Genomic DNA, 15,218 nt, shown 5'->3' on the forward strand with positions numbered 1-15,218 from the left:
TCTCTCTCTCTCTCTCTCTCTCTCTCTCTCTCTCTCTCTCTCTCTCTGTGTGTGTGTGTGTGTGTGTGTGTGTGTGTGTGTATTGGATTCCCCTTTTATTCCCACGTCCATGTTCTCAGATTCATTAAATGCTAAGAATATACTCAAGCATAGAGAATATAGTCAGTATGGATAATTCTCATTTCAACCACAGATCTCTCTCAGCCCTATCTGCTTACCATACTGGCTTGATTGCACCGATGAAGATCCGCACCGAGGCCCCTGGGAACCTGCGTTTGTACAGCGGGAGCCCAACTCGAAGTGAGAAGGAGCAGGTCTCCATCAGCTCCTTCTACTACAAGGAACGGGTAAGTGTCTGAGCCATTGCCTTTAATTCTTACCCCTGCTGGGTTCTTGTTTCCGGTCCCATGCGTGCCATGCACAGGGGTTAAGTTAGTAGTCCCTGCATGGTCTTTCACTTTCGTAATTAGTTAATGCAGGAATGGTTGTTGCTCTGATGCTCTCAGTTGGTTTGTACTACTGTAAACAGTGGGGTAGAATTGGTTAGGTCTTACCCTGGAGTATGAAGTGTGTCTTACACTGAATTATAAAGTACACCTTGCTCCCCACCTAAAATCTGTCCTGGCAGTCCCCGTTAGTTGAATTGGTTCCCATATTTCAAATAGAGTAATTTAATTCGGGTCTCCCATGATATCCCCATGCCTGTCAACACACTGAGAGTTGCTTCTGAAAGCTAGGTCTTGATGGAGATGAAACTTTGTAGCTGTGGTGTAAAATTGATCTCTAAAAGGTTCCCACTTCTACGTTTTAAGGTCTCGTTTGAGTGGATCGGATGGTACAAAAATTATCTCGGCTTGCCCTCATTTTTCATTTTTCATTTTTTTTTTTTGGTTTTGTTTAAACATGGGGTCTCACTCTCTAACCTTGCTTGGCTTGGATCTCATGGCGATCTACTTGCCTCTGCCTCTGGAATGCTAGGATTAAAGATGTGTGCCACCATGCCCAGCTTTTCTGGGGTTCTTAAGGATGCAATGATCCTAAAGTACTTAGCATCGAGCTAGCAGGGGCCCGCAGAGCTGGGGAACGCCTAGGAGTCTGTTTGTTGTCAAGCTAAGAACCAGGCCTCAACACTGGCAATCTAAACAGTATTTCTGCAGACCTACTGTACAAACTTGGCCTGAAGAATTCTTCACTGTTTCCCATAAAGCAGAAATAATGATTGTCAGTAATTAAAATTTGCTTTAAAAATGGAATCATTTAAAATACAAATGATAGCTTTTCCATCAAGTATTGCAAGTGTCTTCACACGGGCTGCAGGGGAGTGTCCTCCAGCTCCCACTGAGGGCTGGCCAGTGCTGACTTGTCTCAGGGCTTATGTGGCTGAAATCAGGGGCAGCAGCTGACATTTGGGACTGACCAATCTTGGGCAAAGCCATCCAGCCAAACAGGGATGTGGTGCTGGTTGTCTTCATGCCTGCCTTCAGCCCTCCACACTGTCTCTCCGCAGCTCCCGGATGGAACTCTGTTCCTCTGTCTGTCACAGACCTCCCTTAGGCACCCAGCACACTGTATCTCCCCCAAATGGTTCACATTAAAACAATTAGTTTCCCCTTGAAGATTTGATAGTTGGAGCAGTTGGCATAAAAGCTATGTAAGCTGACGGTTAGGTAAGTGAGGGCTTTATTTAGTATCACGGCTGGTTTGAAGGGATCCCCGAGTCAGAGGCAATTCTGAATGTACCTCTGATTCATATCACATGCTGCCACCCATGCTTGCAATTTGATTGGCTAAAACAGTCTATGTACATATCTGACTTGGTGCTCATGTAAAGCCCATCTGGAGTCAGTGCCTGTGCTTCCGAGACAGGCACCAGTGATGCCCGCATTCATGGTGGCAGTGGTCTGACCCCTCTTACCACCTACTCTGTGTTCATGAAGAAGCACCAAGAGAGCATGTGGCTGTCCATCCAAGCAGTTAGAAAGGACTGTGAGATTTCAGTGTGGGGCAGCTCTTAGAGCACTGTCTCTCTACAGGAAATGGGCTGTTCTAGTCATCTGCTCTGACATAGAAAGTAGCCTTTAAGGTTTACTTTACATAGCAACCAAATAAAATGGGAAGCCCTTTTTGTTTTTTAATCACAGTGTAGCATGAAAGCTTTGCACTGATGTATACATATGCACAGTGAAGTTGGCTGGTCATGAACGTGTAGCTTAGAGAGTTAACATACACCGAAGTCAAGAAGCAGAACACTGTAAGACCTTCAGGAGCCCCTGGGCGGGGAAGAGGCACTTTAAAGAATGGCATATAGTAATTGTGGAGGCAAATTGTGGGCACTTGCTTATATTGAACCACTTTTGATCGAAAAGTTTCATGTGGTTCAATGTATTTAAGATATCCAAACAAATGTCAGTTGTTTTGTGATTAATCTGCAACAACCTTATCTCTCCCTGAGGCTTATTCATGCTTTACTCTGTTTAACCAGAGCAGGGTGGCTGAAGCAGTGGGAGCCCCCACGTTCTCCTCCATGTGTGGCCTCCTCCTCCTTATGGAGGCTGATAAGCCTTCAGGACTGTTTTCTCCTCGGGAGAAGTGTTTCCATATTTCCACTTTGGCTCCGGAAATATCTCTGGCTACCTGGAATTTTCTGTGTCCACATTTTTCTCATGTGCACTTGTGTATCCTTTTAGACCTCTGCCCCGAGAGTATTCTGAGAAGGAGGCAGAAGGACCGAGATGGGCCTGTGTTAAGGCCTAGCAAGGAGCAAGTGCACTGGGCTTGCATAGTGTCTATAGCTGCCTACGGGCTGGTTTATTTCTCTTGTGTTTTTAATCTGCTCGACTTAGATTGAATTTACATCTACCCAGTGTTCTCTAGATGAAATTACGTTTTCTACTAAAAACTTAAGTGTAAGTGACCTAAAGACCTGTCAAGCTTCGTATAGGTCAGAAAGGACACATACTCACAAGGACAGATTAGGCCAAAGAAATATTGTTTATTTTGAATCTTCTAATAAATATTGAACATTGACCTATAGGCATTTTTCAGAGTTTGCAGCCTCTCATCTCTGCTTCAGTTTATGTTACTAAAATAGCTCTGATGTAAGTAACTGAACCTTTAAGTTAACGGAGTAGGATCCGACCTCCATGACCAGTATGGTATACTGCCCACACCATGTAGGACCCTCGAGGCTAGCTGGTGTGCCCAGGGAGTGTCCTCCTCAATTTAGCTCCTGTGTCCCCCGGCATTGTTTAGGAAATGGGTTTGCAGTCCTGGTGCTAAGACATTCTGTTGCCAAGCTGCCTCCCAGCCACACTGGGGAAACTCTTTGTTTCTCCACTTGCAGCAGGACTTTAGCCCTGCCAGAGTCGTTCATCCTTCGTTCCTTTGTCAGAGCCGTGTTGGGGTCCGCTTCCTTATATCCTGGACAGTGACTAAGGAGTAAAAAACCGAAGCTGGGCTTGAGCAAGGTGGGGAGGGGCAAAGACTCCTCCACACTTGGGCTCAGCCTTGTCAGTCACCCCAGTTCCCATTTTGCAGCATATATACCTATAAATCCATCAGATGTGGGGGAAACTTTCATTTTATTCTATATTTTTCCCTTTTAATTTTCTTGGTGTTTTTCTTCCTCTTCCTGGGTGTAACGTTTTCACGCACAGATGTCTCCTCGCTCTGCCCGGCGACGTTGGTCCATACAAGCAATTAACGACTTCCCGGTACTGTGCGCTGTGCATATGCTCTCCTTGACTAATCCTGTATCTACCAGAGGCCCAAGAATAAAATGCCACCTGCCTGGCTTTGAGGAACCTGAGTGACAGGCTGGCTGGTGTTCAGGACCAGCAGCAGTAAAATTTTCACCCTGGGGGGGCCTCCTTGCCAGTCATGGTATTTCAAATGGGTAAACACTTAAGGATCACCAATGGGCTTCTTTGCAAATGAAACTCACTGCTGGGTTCTTGGAAGGCACCCTGCTCGAATGGCTTCAGCTCACCTGATACCACTTGGGGCACTTCTGCAAATTGCATGGAGCTTTCAAAAGCCTGCCTTTGGCATGGGGGGAGCAGAGGAAGATAGAAGAGATGTTTGCCATTTAGCCCTGTTTTTATAGTCTCGGTCTGATACAGAGAAGGAAAACCTACCTGCTTCATTGGCATACTACATGAGCTGGTTTTATCCTTTGGGTATTTTCTGGAGCAAATTTTTCTTCTTACCCTGGTATTTGCATTCATAATTAAATTTGCTATGGACATTCTGTGTTCCTTCCTCCCTTTCCTACTCATTCCTATTGGCCATCTCCCCTCCTCTGTCTTCCTCTCCCGCCCCCTTCATGTTTTAGTAGTGCCAAGGCGTCCTCAAGGCAGCCTTGAGGCCTTGTGTCAATTTTATTTGCTGTGAAAAATGTTTAGAACAACACACCAACACCCCCTTCCTATAAAAACCAGTTGAAACCTGGAGCCTGAGTAGTGAGAACCACTTCTCAACAGCTTGCAGGTCAAGCCACCAGCATGGCCTCTTTTCCTCAAACAGTTGCTTCTGTCCGGCTCCCTTGTTGAGTCTCACTGGTTTCCAGAAGCCCATTTCCCACCGCTCTTCAAATAGGAGCTCATTTGGCCTCCTGCCCACTCTGCTGAGTCTGCGTTGTTGACGGGGTTGCCGCGAAGCGGTCGGTGGCTTATTCTTGGGCTGATTTTACATTTAACCCATTGACTGGCATTGATGTCGCCTCCAATTGTAGCAGTGACAGTAGTGGTGCAGTCACGAGCTGGCTCGTGCTTGTCACTTAGTGGCTCCCTCCATCCAGCCCCCTCTTCCCTGTCCTCTTTACCATCCTCCACAACCACTGTTCGCAAGGATCTCCCAGAGCTTATCATGCAATAACCTGTCTGCCTTGCTTTGTCTCTCTTCCCTCAGTCTCTTCCCATGGCATCTGTGAGGAAGGGCATTTTCTGTTGACGGAGCACTGAAAGACCTTGCCTCCCAGAGGTACCCATTTATCAGCACAGAAAGGAATCCACTTGAGACCTATCAGAATGGGACTGGAGCAGTGCAGGAGGGCAAGGGACAAAGTTTTAGGCCATGGTGCCCTTCCCTGACCTGGACAGAGAAACCACACCTCAGCCTTGTATCTCTGTGTTCTCCACAAGTAGAGAATCCCAAGAGAAATCTGAAAATGTTACTTGACAGCTGTATAGACAGCAGAGACCCCTAAAGTACTTCAAGGTATTAAGGAGAAAGTTAGGTTTAGGGAAAACAGATGGGGTAGGAATGTTTCTTATTACCCAAAATTGTAGGAAACTCCCTGAAAAAATTATTCATCTTCTCATCAGGGACATCCAGGACCTAAGGCCCCAGCTAACATCTGTTTAAACATATCTTCATTTAGGCAGCCTTGTTATGTTTGAATTTCTAGAATAATTGGCCACTTAGTGGCTTACTGAATGATCCCTGTAACCTGAAGGGGAGACATTAGAGTTGCTACCCTACAAAACTAGAAATGAACAAAAGAATAGCCACAACTGTTTTGCCTCTGTGGGCTTTTGAACAGTATATTACAGTTATTCTTTGCTAAATTCAGACAGATAAACAAACAAAAACCACAGAAACAAAACCACTGGGGCTTTTGTTTGTCCCACAACTGCATTTAGAATTTCATCCCTGATGGCAGCTAAAATTACAGTCACCTAATGTTGGGGAACCTCCTTCTCTTGCAGGCTGAGGTAGCTGTGTGAGGTTCCACCTCATCTTGTAGACAGACACCCAATACATAGCACATGGAAATTCCTGGAAGTTTGTTGTCTTATGCAATCCCAGGAAATACAGACCAATTTCCATAATTCAATGAGAGATAATTGCAGAAGGTTGCTGAATGCCACTGCCTTTCTGTTTTCAAGGGATTGGCAGCTCAAATTCGTTTGTTTTACTGATCTCTGTAACCCTGCAATTGGGATTGTCTGCAAATGAGAGTCTTAAGACATCTCTTTGGACTCTGATTTTTCTTCTAGATGTCCAATCTTAATAAACTCACAAAAGGTCACATACACAGACACATCCATACACATGCATGCATGACACATTCTCAAGCCCAGCTGGAAACCCAGCGTCCTTGTCTAAGTCTGACTTACCCTAGGGAAAACTGGTGTCACTGTTCTCTTAAAGCTAAAGACTTCCTGGTAAGTACCTCTTTTAACAGGCATACAAACAGCAGAGACTCATGGAGTGCCTGCAAGATGTTAAGGAGAAAGTCAGACCTTTAGCAAACTACCCTGGCCTAGCAGAATGCACTCAGGATGCTTGAGAGAGAAGTGACAGGAGAAGTAATTACAGAAGGATGCTTTAGGGTTAGCATCACCTTAAACAAATAGCAGCATCTTTATGTCCTGACACTGATCTGCTTACAGACAGACCAAACTATTTACAACATTGAGTGGCACATTATTTAGGGCTTAATTTTTTCCTTTGTTGATTCTTAAAAATCACATTGAGTACTGAAAAGCAAAAAATGGGCTTAGCTGGGGCAGGGTATATGGCTGAAGTGGTGAAGTGCCTGCCACACAAGCATGAGAACCTGTGTTAGATCCCTAGACCAATATAAAAGCCAGGCCCAGTGACCAGGCCAATGTCTGTAGCCCTAGTACTAGATAGAGCAGGTTATTGGCCAGCCCGTCCACCCCAATCTTGTGAGTTCCAGGTTCAGTGAGAGACTCTGTGCCTACTCCCTTAATGGTGTAATTGAGGAAGACACCAGAAGTTGACCTCTGCATGCACAGGCAGACCACACACACACACACACACACACACACAGAGAGAGAGAGAGAGAGAGAGAGAGAGAGAGAGAGAGAGAGAGAGCGCATAGCAGCTCGATAGACCTAGTTAAACTTCTGCTTCATAACCATGACCTTGTATAAGGTTCACATCTCCATTTAAAAATGGAGTTTATGCCCCTATCCCATGGAGCTGCAGTGAGACACCTGCTGGCTCAGCGTGAACAGTCCAGGGCAAGAACTAACACACAGCAACACAAAGGCTTTAAACCCTAAATCAAGTATCGGGACACTTGGACATGTTCCAGTATCTATTGCCAAGTGAGCTAGTCTCCTTGCAAATGAGCTACTCCTGGCACATGAGCCTTCAAATAATTAGTAAGATGCTTTTGTTAGGCCTGCTTTCAAAGTCAGGAAAGCATGGCCATTTTCAGTGCACCCTAAGAGCTAGCAGACCCCGTCCGCCCTTCACAAGGTCTCCATTTCTTTCAGTTGTATAATTAGATGAACTTTTGTGAGTGGCTAAACTGTTCAAGCTCTTTTTTTTTGTACTAAGGAGCCACCGTGACTTCATGTTCACAGTGTTTTTAGAAGCCTTCTGTCCAACCCAGAAGATACACTAAATGATCACATTCCCTTCCAGATGGAATCTTTTTGGCATAGAAATGAAGAGAAGCTTTTTACACTTATGTGTGTGTGCTTGTGTGCACATGTATAAATGCATCACTCTTGCAAGGTCAGAGGACAACCCATGAGGGTCAGTTTTCTCTTTCCACTAAATGGGTTCTGGGGTTCAAACCCAGGTTGTCAGGCTTGGCAGTAACTATTGGCCACCATTGAATTTTCTCACATACTCAGAGGTGTATGTGTGTGTGTTTTAAATCCAGCATTCTAAATCTCATTTGAAATGGTCAATTGTCAGGGACCTGTGGGGCGTATTGTTTCTGGCTAATTAAGCATTTTATGCTGCTCTGTAGGATATCCATCCACTAAGTTACTCCTGCAACCCATCATGCATTGCATGCTCCTGTGGCTACTTCTGTCTCCTCTCAGTTAACACTGCCTGGCTCCAGCCCACTCTGACATGTCCTTCCTTACATGAATGACCCCAACTAGATAAAAGGATAGTAGTTCTGGAGTATGGACATAGTTCTTCGAGAAATCAGGGCCTATAGGAGACTGGAGGCTTACCCCATAATAACAGGTCAAGGCTCTCCCCCAACCCCCTGCTTTGAAGAATCAAGAGATGTGGATAATTAACAAGTAGTAATAAAACTGCTTCTTAAGATCAAATGGATCGTGGCTCCGAATTGATAGTGATAAATATGGCAAACAATTCAGCTCCAGCTGGCCTACTTCACCCACCCGCCTGCAACCCAGGTGGCCCGCATTTAGTAGGTCCCAAGACGGACTGATTAGTATGGGAAGTCGATTCAGTGGACACTTGGAGTGTTGGTTGAAATGCCTGGATTTAGATGTAGACAGATTCCTGAAAGAGTAATTATACAAAACTCACTAGTGGGAACGTGAGTGGTGGCGGCTCCTGACCACTTATGGGCATACGCAGTAACTGCAGTGTTTTAGGTTGCAGTGTTAAGTCTATGCAGTTTGCATTGTGTCTTCTCATTGTACCCTTACTGATCTCATGGGATTGGATAGCAGAACTCAGCATTAGCCAATAAGCAAAAGAAAGATTGACAGGCATGAGACTAACTCCACAGCAAATGATCAACTAGGATTAAATGGCCTAGGGCCATATTGAGCCAGAACACGTGGTACCCAGTTTTCTGATGTCAAATTGCAAGCCCTTTTTAGTTGCTCCTTATGCCTCCCTGTTAGTAAGTATGTTGCTCCCTTGCTTAATCAAGTGACTTTAGTGACCTCTTTTTTAACTTTTGGAAATAAAATAGGCCATTGCTCCCATGACTGGTTGTCTTTTTTGAAGAAAGCAGATGGGGAGACACTTACCTTGTGTTTCCCATGACATTTCTCATTCCTCACAGTCACTTCCTGGGACAGCTCTGGGAGCTGAAACTTGCCCATGGTCTTCCATGTCTACTGTTCACTTTCCCCCAACTAAGTATCTTTGACCTTCAGAAATGATCACTTGTAGAAACAATCCAGGCCTGCTACAAAAACTAGGCAATTCTCGTGCTGCCCAGTGTCTCTGTCTTCATACGTTAAGCTTTGCAGAGCCCACACTGTCGTGTCTGAATTAAAATATCAACAAACCCTGTTGAAACTGTCTATGAAGAAAAAAAAAACCTTCGAATCGTTTCAGGCAAGAACTTTGGACCTAGTACTGAACACCCTAAAGTCCCTTTTCCCCATTTGTGGGGGATCTTTACTAACTTCTTTACCTGCTATTTTTAAAATTAATTAATTGATTAATTCTGGCTTCCTAGTATCTATTTTTGAGCACCTGCAGAATGTAGACGCCCTGCAGTAGGTGCCTGTCCCCTGTAAGGGTCCTGGATCAAGAGCTTTGGGCCATTTGTCACCCTTTTATTTCCTACAGATGCTGATTCATGTAATTGTGGGCATGATGTAATTTAAAGTCTCTGCAAATTACCAATGACCCAAATATGATGTACTGTGCGACTGTAGGTTTCCACTCTCCGGAGGCCCCATTAGTCACATCTTGTCATCTCCCCTAGAAATCAAGGAGGTGGAAAAGTAAGCGGGAAGGGTCAGACTCTGGCAACCGACCCATTAAGGCTGCTGGGAAGGTCATCATCCAGGATGTCTCGTGCCTCCTTCCTGTTCATAAGTCCCTGGGAGAGCTGTACATGTAAGTCCAAGATCACAGGTAACACTTAGGATCTACAGATCTTTTTAACGTTTTGGACAATTTGGGGAAACTCGGTGTGTTAGCTTTTTGTTGGTGACTAACAAATTGCCACAAACTGTGGCTTCAAAGAGTGTCCATTTCTTACCTCACTATTTTTTAGAGGTCAGGCACCCAGCTCAGTAGGCCCTCCGTGCCCTGGATCTCACCTAATAGGAAGCATGACCTTGACCCCAGGAACGGTCTCTTATGAAGCTCAGGGTCCAGCAAGCCAGTTTAGGTAGCTGAATTTAGAACCTTCCGTTATTGAAAGACAACAGGAGTGGAGGCTAGCCTGTAGGTCTTCCAAGTCCTTGAACATGTTACAGAAAGTATTTTCTTTTGTAGTATACTCACTGCACAATGCTTTTTAGATGGAAACCACAGTTAGTTTACACAAATTTAAATCCCAAGCCTTGGGAACTAAGCCTTGGGAAAAGCCAGTAGCTAATTAGTATTTTTCTTATCATCTCCTCCTGAAAGTGGTAAGTGTTTCCGGTCCCCCAGTTGGGAACCCCCAGCCCTGTAGCATCAGATCTAATTAACCCTTCCCTCCCTGTCAGACAGAGGAGGCGTTTTGAGTGACAACCGGAGAGACACTTTCTAGGTGTTAAATCAGGAGGAATTCTTGGGAAGTTCGAGTAGAAACCGTATTAGTCTCTTTTATTTTCGTTTCAGATTGAATGTGAATGACACTCAGGAGACATGTCAGAAGAATGCTACTTCTGCCATGCTTGTCGGAAGGAAGGATCTTGTCCAGGTATTGTCAATCCCTGTTGGTGAGGTTCTGGCCTTGACAGTTGTCAGCTAATGACACTGATGGGTGTGCCCCCTATTTGAAGTTTCGTTTTTATTTTCTTTGCCAGTCTGTCCTTCCTACCTCCCTACTTCCCTCTCTCCCTCTCTCTCCTGGAACTCACTCTGTAGAGCAGGCTGGCCTCAGACTCAGGTTAGCCTGCCTCTGCCTCACAAGTGCTGGGATTAAAAGTGAACGCCACCACTGCCACCTGTGGATAAATTTTTTTATTAGTGCTAAGCAGGGAAATCCTTAAGTAGCTTTTTTTTCTTATGCTATGTATGTTTATTTCTCAGTGCCACAGTGATTGCTGTCACCTAAACTTGAGAATCTGTACCTTTTGTCATTTCACCTCCATTACTTTTTTAAAAATTTTAAAAATATTTTGTAAAAAGGTTTACCAGGGCTGGGTGGTGGTCGCACACGCCTTTAATCCCAGCACTTGGGAGGCAGAGATAGGTGGATTTCTGAGTTTGAGGCCAGCCTGGTCTACAGAGTGAGTTCCAGGACAGCCAGGGCTATACAGAGAAACCCTGTCTCGAAACAAACAAACAAACAAACAAACAAAAGGTTTACCAGAGTGTACTTCAAAGTAAAGCTGTTCAGTTTTGAAGTGTGACTTCATGGGGCTGGAGAGATGGAGGGATGACTGGAGCATTGGCTGCTCTGATCGAAGGCCTTGGTTCAAGTCCCAGCATCCATGTGGTGGCTCACATCTGTAACTGCAGGCCCAGGGAATCCAGTTCCCTCTTCTGGCCTCCTCTGGCACCAGGCATGTGCACGACATACATACCTGTAGGCAGAGTGCTCAAACTCGTAAAATAGTAGTATATTTTTAAATAATAGAATATGACAATATTTGTAAGATGTCAGTTTCCTTCATCTCTGGAGGTTCCCCTGTATTGTTCTCTTTTATTGAGATACAGTCTGCACATCAAGAGTCTGCCCACTTAAAATGAGACACTTAGTGTTTTCTCGTGTTGTCAGAGCTCTCATTAGAAATCGTTCAGAGTGTTTTTATCACCCATAGAAGAAACCCTTGTCTTTCGGTCGGTTCTTCCCATCAGGCCTGGGCAGCTGCCAGGTGCATCTGGCTTTTTTCTCCCTGTTCTCCAGTTGATGAGGAGACTGAGCTTTGGAACTGACTAGCAGCTCTCCCAGCAGCAGCTCAGGGTTTTCCCTCATAACTAAATGAGTCAACACTAAGGCCTTCCCTTGATTTTCATTTGATTAAAAACATCCCTAAGATTTCCATTCATCTAGTAATGAATATCACATCCTCTCGCCCGGAAACCCTTTAAAGAAAAACTCCCTCATGGATTTGATCTGTTTCCGTCAGCCCCACCCACCACTCTGAACACTAAGAATTCAAAATGAGCTAATAGGAACAGTGTGGAATTTACAGTGGAGGCCGAGGCCAGCTCATAGTCCTAGAGAACACCCCAGGCAAGTTATCTCAGGCCCTCAGCCTTTGAGGGGGTTTATAGTGTGAGAACAAGAATTTCCCCCGTGAAGTTGGTGAAATCAGTGAAGGTTGTCCCAAGGCCCCAAAGAACATTCTTTCAGCAGGGTTGCGTTTTCCCTTTGCACGTTCTCTCCCTCTTCCTTATTCTCTTCCTGTACTTCTCTGTTCCTTATCTCTTTCTTCTCTCCTCTCCCCTCCCTCCTTTTCCTTTTCCCTCTCCCCAACTCCTCCCCCTCCCCTAGTGCTTTTCTGACAGAATTGGTATGGAAGGCTAGACCAGTCTCAGTGATGTGGGGAGACTCCTGTCTTCAGGCAGGCTCTGCTTGACTTCTGGGCCCTGATGCTTTTTCTGTGTGATCCTCAGCAAGCTGCTCAGTCTGTCTGAACCTCAGGGTCCCTGCTATAAAATGAACAATGCTTCTGACTTCATTAGGAAGTAAATGAAGCAAAATGTGTGACTTCTAGCTGTCTGGTCACTGGAAATGCCTGCCCTCTATATTGTACATTTCCACAGCTTTTCTGTGATTGTGGTTTGTGACTTGATGATGTCAGAGACAGGAATGATGTGACGATGACGCTCAAAGAGTTTTATTGTTTTTCCCCCTGCCCTTGATAAAGATATGCTTCCTGTTTTGTGTCCCTCGATTTGCCAGAGAGGTAAATACAAGGATGCCCTTCTGTGGAAGGCCTTTAGGAAATGTGTGTTATGGAGGGCGACACTAACACCACTCTACTGTCGGCCGTGGCAGAAAACCTGGAGCAATCCTTGTACTTCACTTTTGGTGTGTTGCCCTCCTGCTAGTATTTCACATATCTAATGTTTGCCTTTCAGCATTGTTATTTGCTTGCTCATCTCAAATTACAGACTTGATTCAAAGTTTGTGTCTTCTTCCTTTTGGGTTTAGAGTAGTGTATTCCAGGTAGTGTGTACAGTGATTATACTGCTTTTTCAAAACAAACAAAACAGAAGAGATTTTCCAAAAGTAGCATTCAAGTTTCTCAAGGTCTCAAGGGGTTCGGGCTCTTGCTGATGGGCAGTGAAAGCATTGGGTTTAGTAGACATTTAGTGGACATTAGTGTGGTGATTCTAAGTCCCATGTGTTTGAGGCCTGGGTGATCATCAGACTTCATGTCAACATAAACAAAGCCAAGGTTGTTTAGTTCTTGGCCTGTTCTTTAGCTTCAAGCGGGCCCTAAAACCTTTGTAAAGGAGGTGACAACGTTCTCCACCCATTGCACAAAGAGCAGGTCTCCAGTGGGTTGTGGATTGCTCTGTTTGTTCTCCGCCAACTCAGTTCACCAATGAAGCATCAGAAGAGGCCAAGAGTGCTGAAGAAGCTGGCTGGCCCCTTGAATTGTGATAGTTTGTTCTCTGAAGCTTGCTTAATGGAAGGTTTTCCTTACTTATTTTAGTTTGAGGAGATGGGGGTTTGCTGTGTAGTATGGGCTTGGGGTAAAACTTACTGTGTAGCCTCACCTCCAACTCTCAGCCGTCTCAGCCTGCCAGTTGCTAGAGTTGCAAGCATGAGCCACCATGTTTGGTTTTTAATGAAAGTTTGAAGGCTAACGTTTCTCAGCTTTATAGTATCCTTAGTCACTGAGGACCCAGTTAACGCATCAACTTTAATGCAGTAAGTCTGACTGGGGCCTAGAATTCTGTCAGTCCCAGCTTTCTCCACCCTTGTGAATTTGAGTATCTTTCTTTGGTCTTCCTAGGTTTGGTTGCTGGCTACTGTAGCTACAGATCTTTGCCTCGGTCCGAAGTCTGACCCAGATTTGGAAACACCTTGGGCTCGACATCCATTTGGGCGACAGCTGCTGGAGTCCCTGTAGGTTCTGAGAGCTAAAAGTGAGGAAAATGAGTGGAGGGGGTTGTAGGTCTGTGAACATATTAAATGTTCCCTCCGTGGTGAGGAAAGCAGAGGCCAGAGGTGTGAAGGGAAGAAGGCCCTTTGCTTTTAGCACAGAAATGGCCTTCGTGTAGAATGAACTTCTGACATTAAGTAACATGTGTCACTCACAAGAGTTTGAAAGCCTTGAGTCCAGTGCTCATTACTGTGCTTTAGGCCTTCACTCACACTGCTGGACACACGGGCCTCTGGGCTCTGGAGACGGTGTCTTTATGCTGCTGTGTGGTTTGGCCAGTGGGAACAAGGGTAGAACTGTGTGTTGGTTTTCACGTTCTGCCAATACTAGGACCCTGTTTGACAGATCATAAAAGCATCAGATTTATGTCCAACTTAGTACTCCAAAATACAGCAAGTCAGACCATATCAAACAATGTTTAAGGCATTGGGTAAGCCACTCAAGTATTATTATTATTTCTCACAGTGAGGCTCGGGGCCTGGGCAGAGAAACTCCTGTCCCCCCCCCACACACACACACACACACACTGCCTCAAGGTGAGGTTTGCCTCTCTGCTGGGCCAGGCCAGACCATGGGCAGCCGGCCATGCTCCCGTTGCTTCTTCCTTAAGGCAGGGCTTCTAAAGCTTACTGTACATAGTTTACATAAGCCTCAAGACGGAATCCTTCTCAGTCCCTAAGTTCATGTTCTAGCTCAGTGGTCCTGAGAGATAAAGGAAAGAAAACCTAAGGTAAACGTATTCCTCATCATTCTTACTGAGCCCGGGAACCAGTTGTGCGGTGGTGACAGTGTTCTCTGAGCATCTCCATGTAGTATGAGGTCAAAGGAAGGACGCACACAGAAACTTACCACAGAGCTGGTGTTTTCCCCTGGAGCTGGGGAGATAGAGAGAGCATGAGTGTATGGACCTCCTCTCTCAGATGCTAGGTCAGTCTGCTTGGCTCTGGAGAAGCTGTGTTGTGTTAGAGCCCATGCCTGAGTGCCAGACGAAGCTGTCAGATTCCTATCTAGGTTGTTACTAACAAAAATAAGTGGGACCCATCCCACAGTAGGCGAGGCTGTGGATCTGTAGGAAGCCCTGTTTCTGACAAGGTCAAGGGGGAGGGTGCAAAATCCTCCAGCCTCGTCCATAGTAGGAGTTTTATGGCTGGTAAGAGTCCTTCCTCCATTCCTCCTCTTGGCCTCATTGTTCTCCTCCCATATTTTACAGACTGGCTCACTACTGCCAACTCCGAGACGTTCAGACCTTGGCTATGCTCTGCAGTGTGTTTGAAGCCCAGTCCCGGCCTCAGGGGTTACCGAACCCTTTTGGGTCTTTCCCAAATCGTTCTTCTAATCTTGTGGTGTCCCACAGCCGATATGTGAGTTCGTGGTCTCCTGGCTTCCCTTGAGGTCTGCCTTCCCCCCAAATGTAACTTTGACACGGGCTAGTGTTCTGATGCCAGTGTGTGTTCCTCCTCCTTTCTAGCCCAGCTTTACCTCCTCGGGGTCCTGCTCCAGCATGTC

At 45.5% G+C, this 15,218-nt stretch overlaps 1 protein-coding gene across 1 annotated transcript in view; it reads left to right on the plus strand.

Moving 5' to 3' along the window:
- Wdr59 (WD repeat domain 59) overlaps positions 1 to 15,218 on the plus strand; it is a 69,572-nt gene that overhangs the window by 43,573 nt on the left and 10,781 nt on the right. The window contains exons 18-24 of the mRNA XM_028768573.1: positions 194 to 347; positions 3,657 to 3,713; positions 9,416 to 9,549; positions 10,264 to 10,345; positions 13,563 to 13,675; positions 14,923 to 15,073; positions 15,181 to 15,218. The exon at positions 15,181 to 15,218 is cut by the window's right edge and continues 15 nt beyond it. Of these exons, the coding sequence (XP_028624406.1) occupies positions 194 to 347; positions 3,657 to 3,713; positions 9,416 to 9,549; positions 10,264 to 10,345; positions 13,563 to 13,675; positions 14,923 to 15,073; positions 15,181 to 15,218 (729 nt within the window). The remainder of the gene's footprint in view (positions 1 to 193; positions 348 to 3,656; positions 3,714 to 9,415; positions 9,550 to 10,263; positions 10,346 to 13,562; positions 13,676 to 14,922; positions 15,074 to 15,180) is intronic.

The sequence above is a fragment of the Grammomys surdaster genome, unplaced genomic scaffold, assembly GCF_004785775.1.
Source record: "Grammomys surdaster isolate TR1022 unplaced genomic scaffold, NIH_TR_1.0 187, whole genome shotgun sequence".
In the NCBI taxonomy this organism is placed as follows: Eukaryota; Metazoa; Chordata; class Mammalia; order Rodentia; family Muridae; genus Grammomys; species Grammomys surdaster.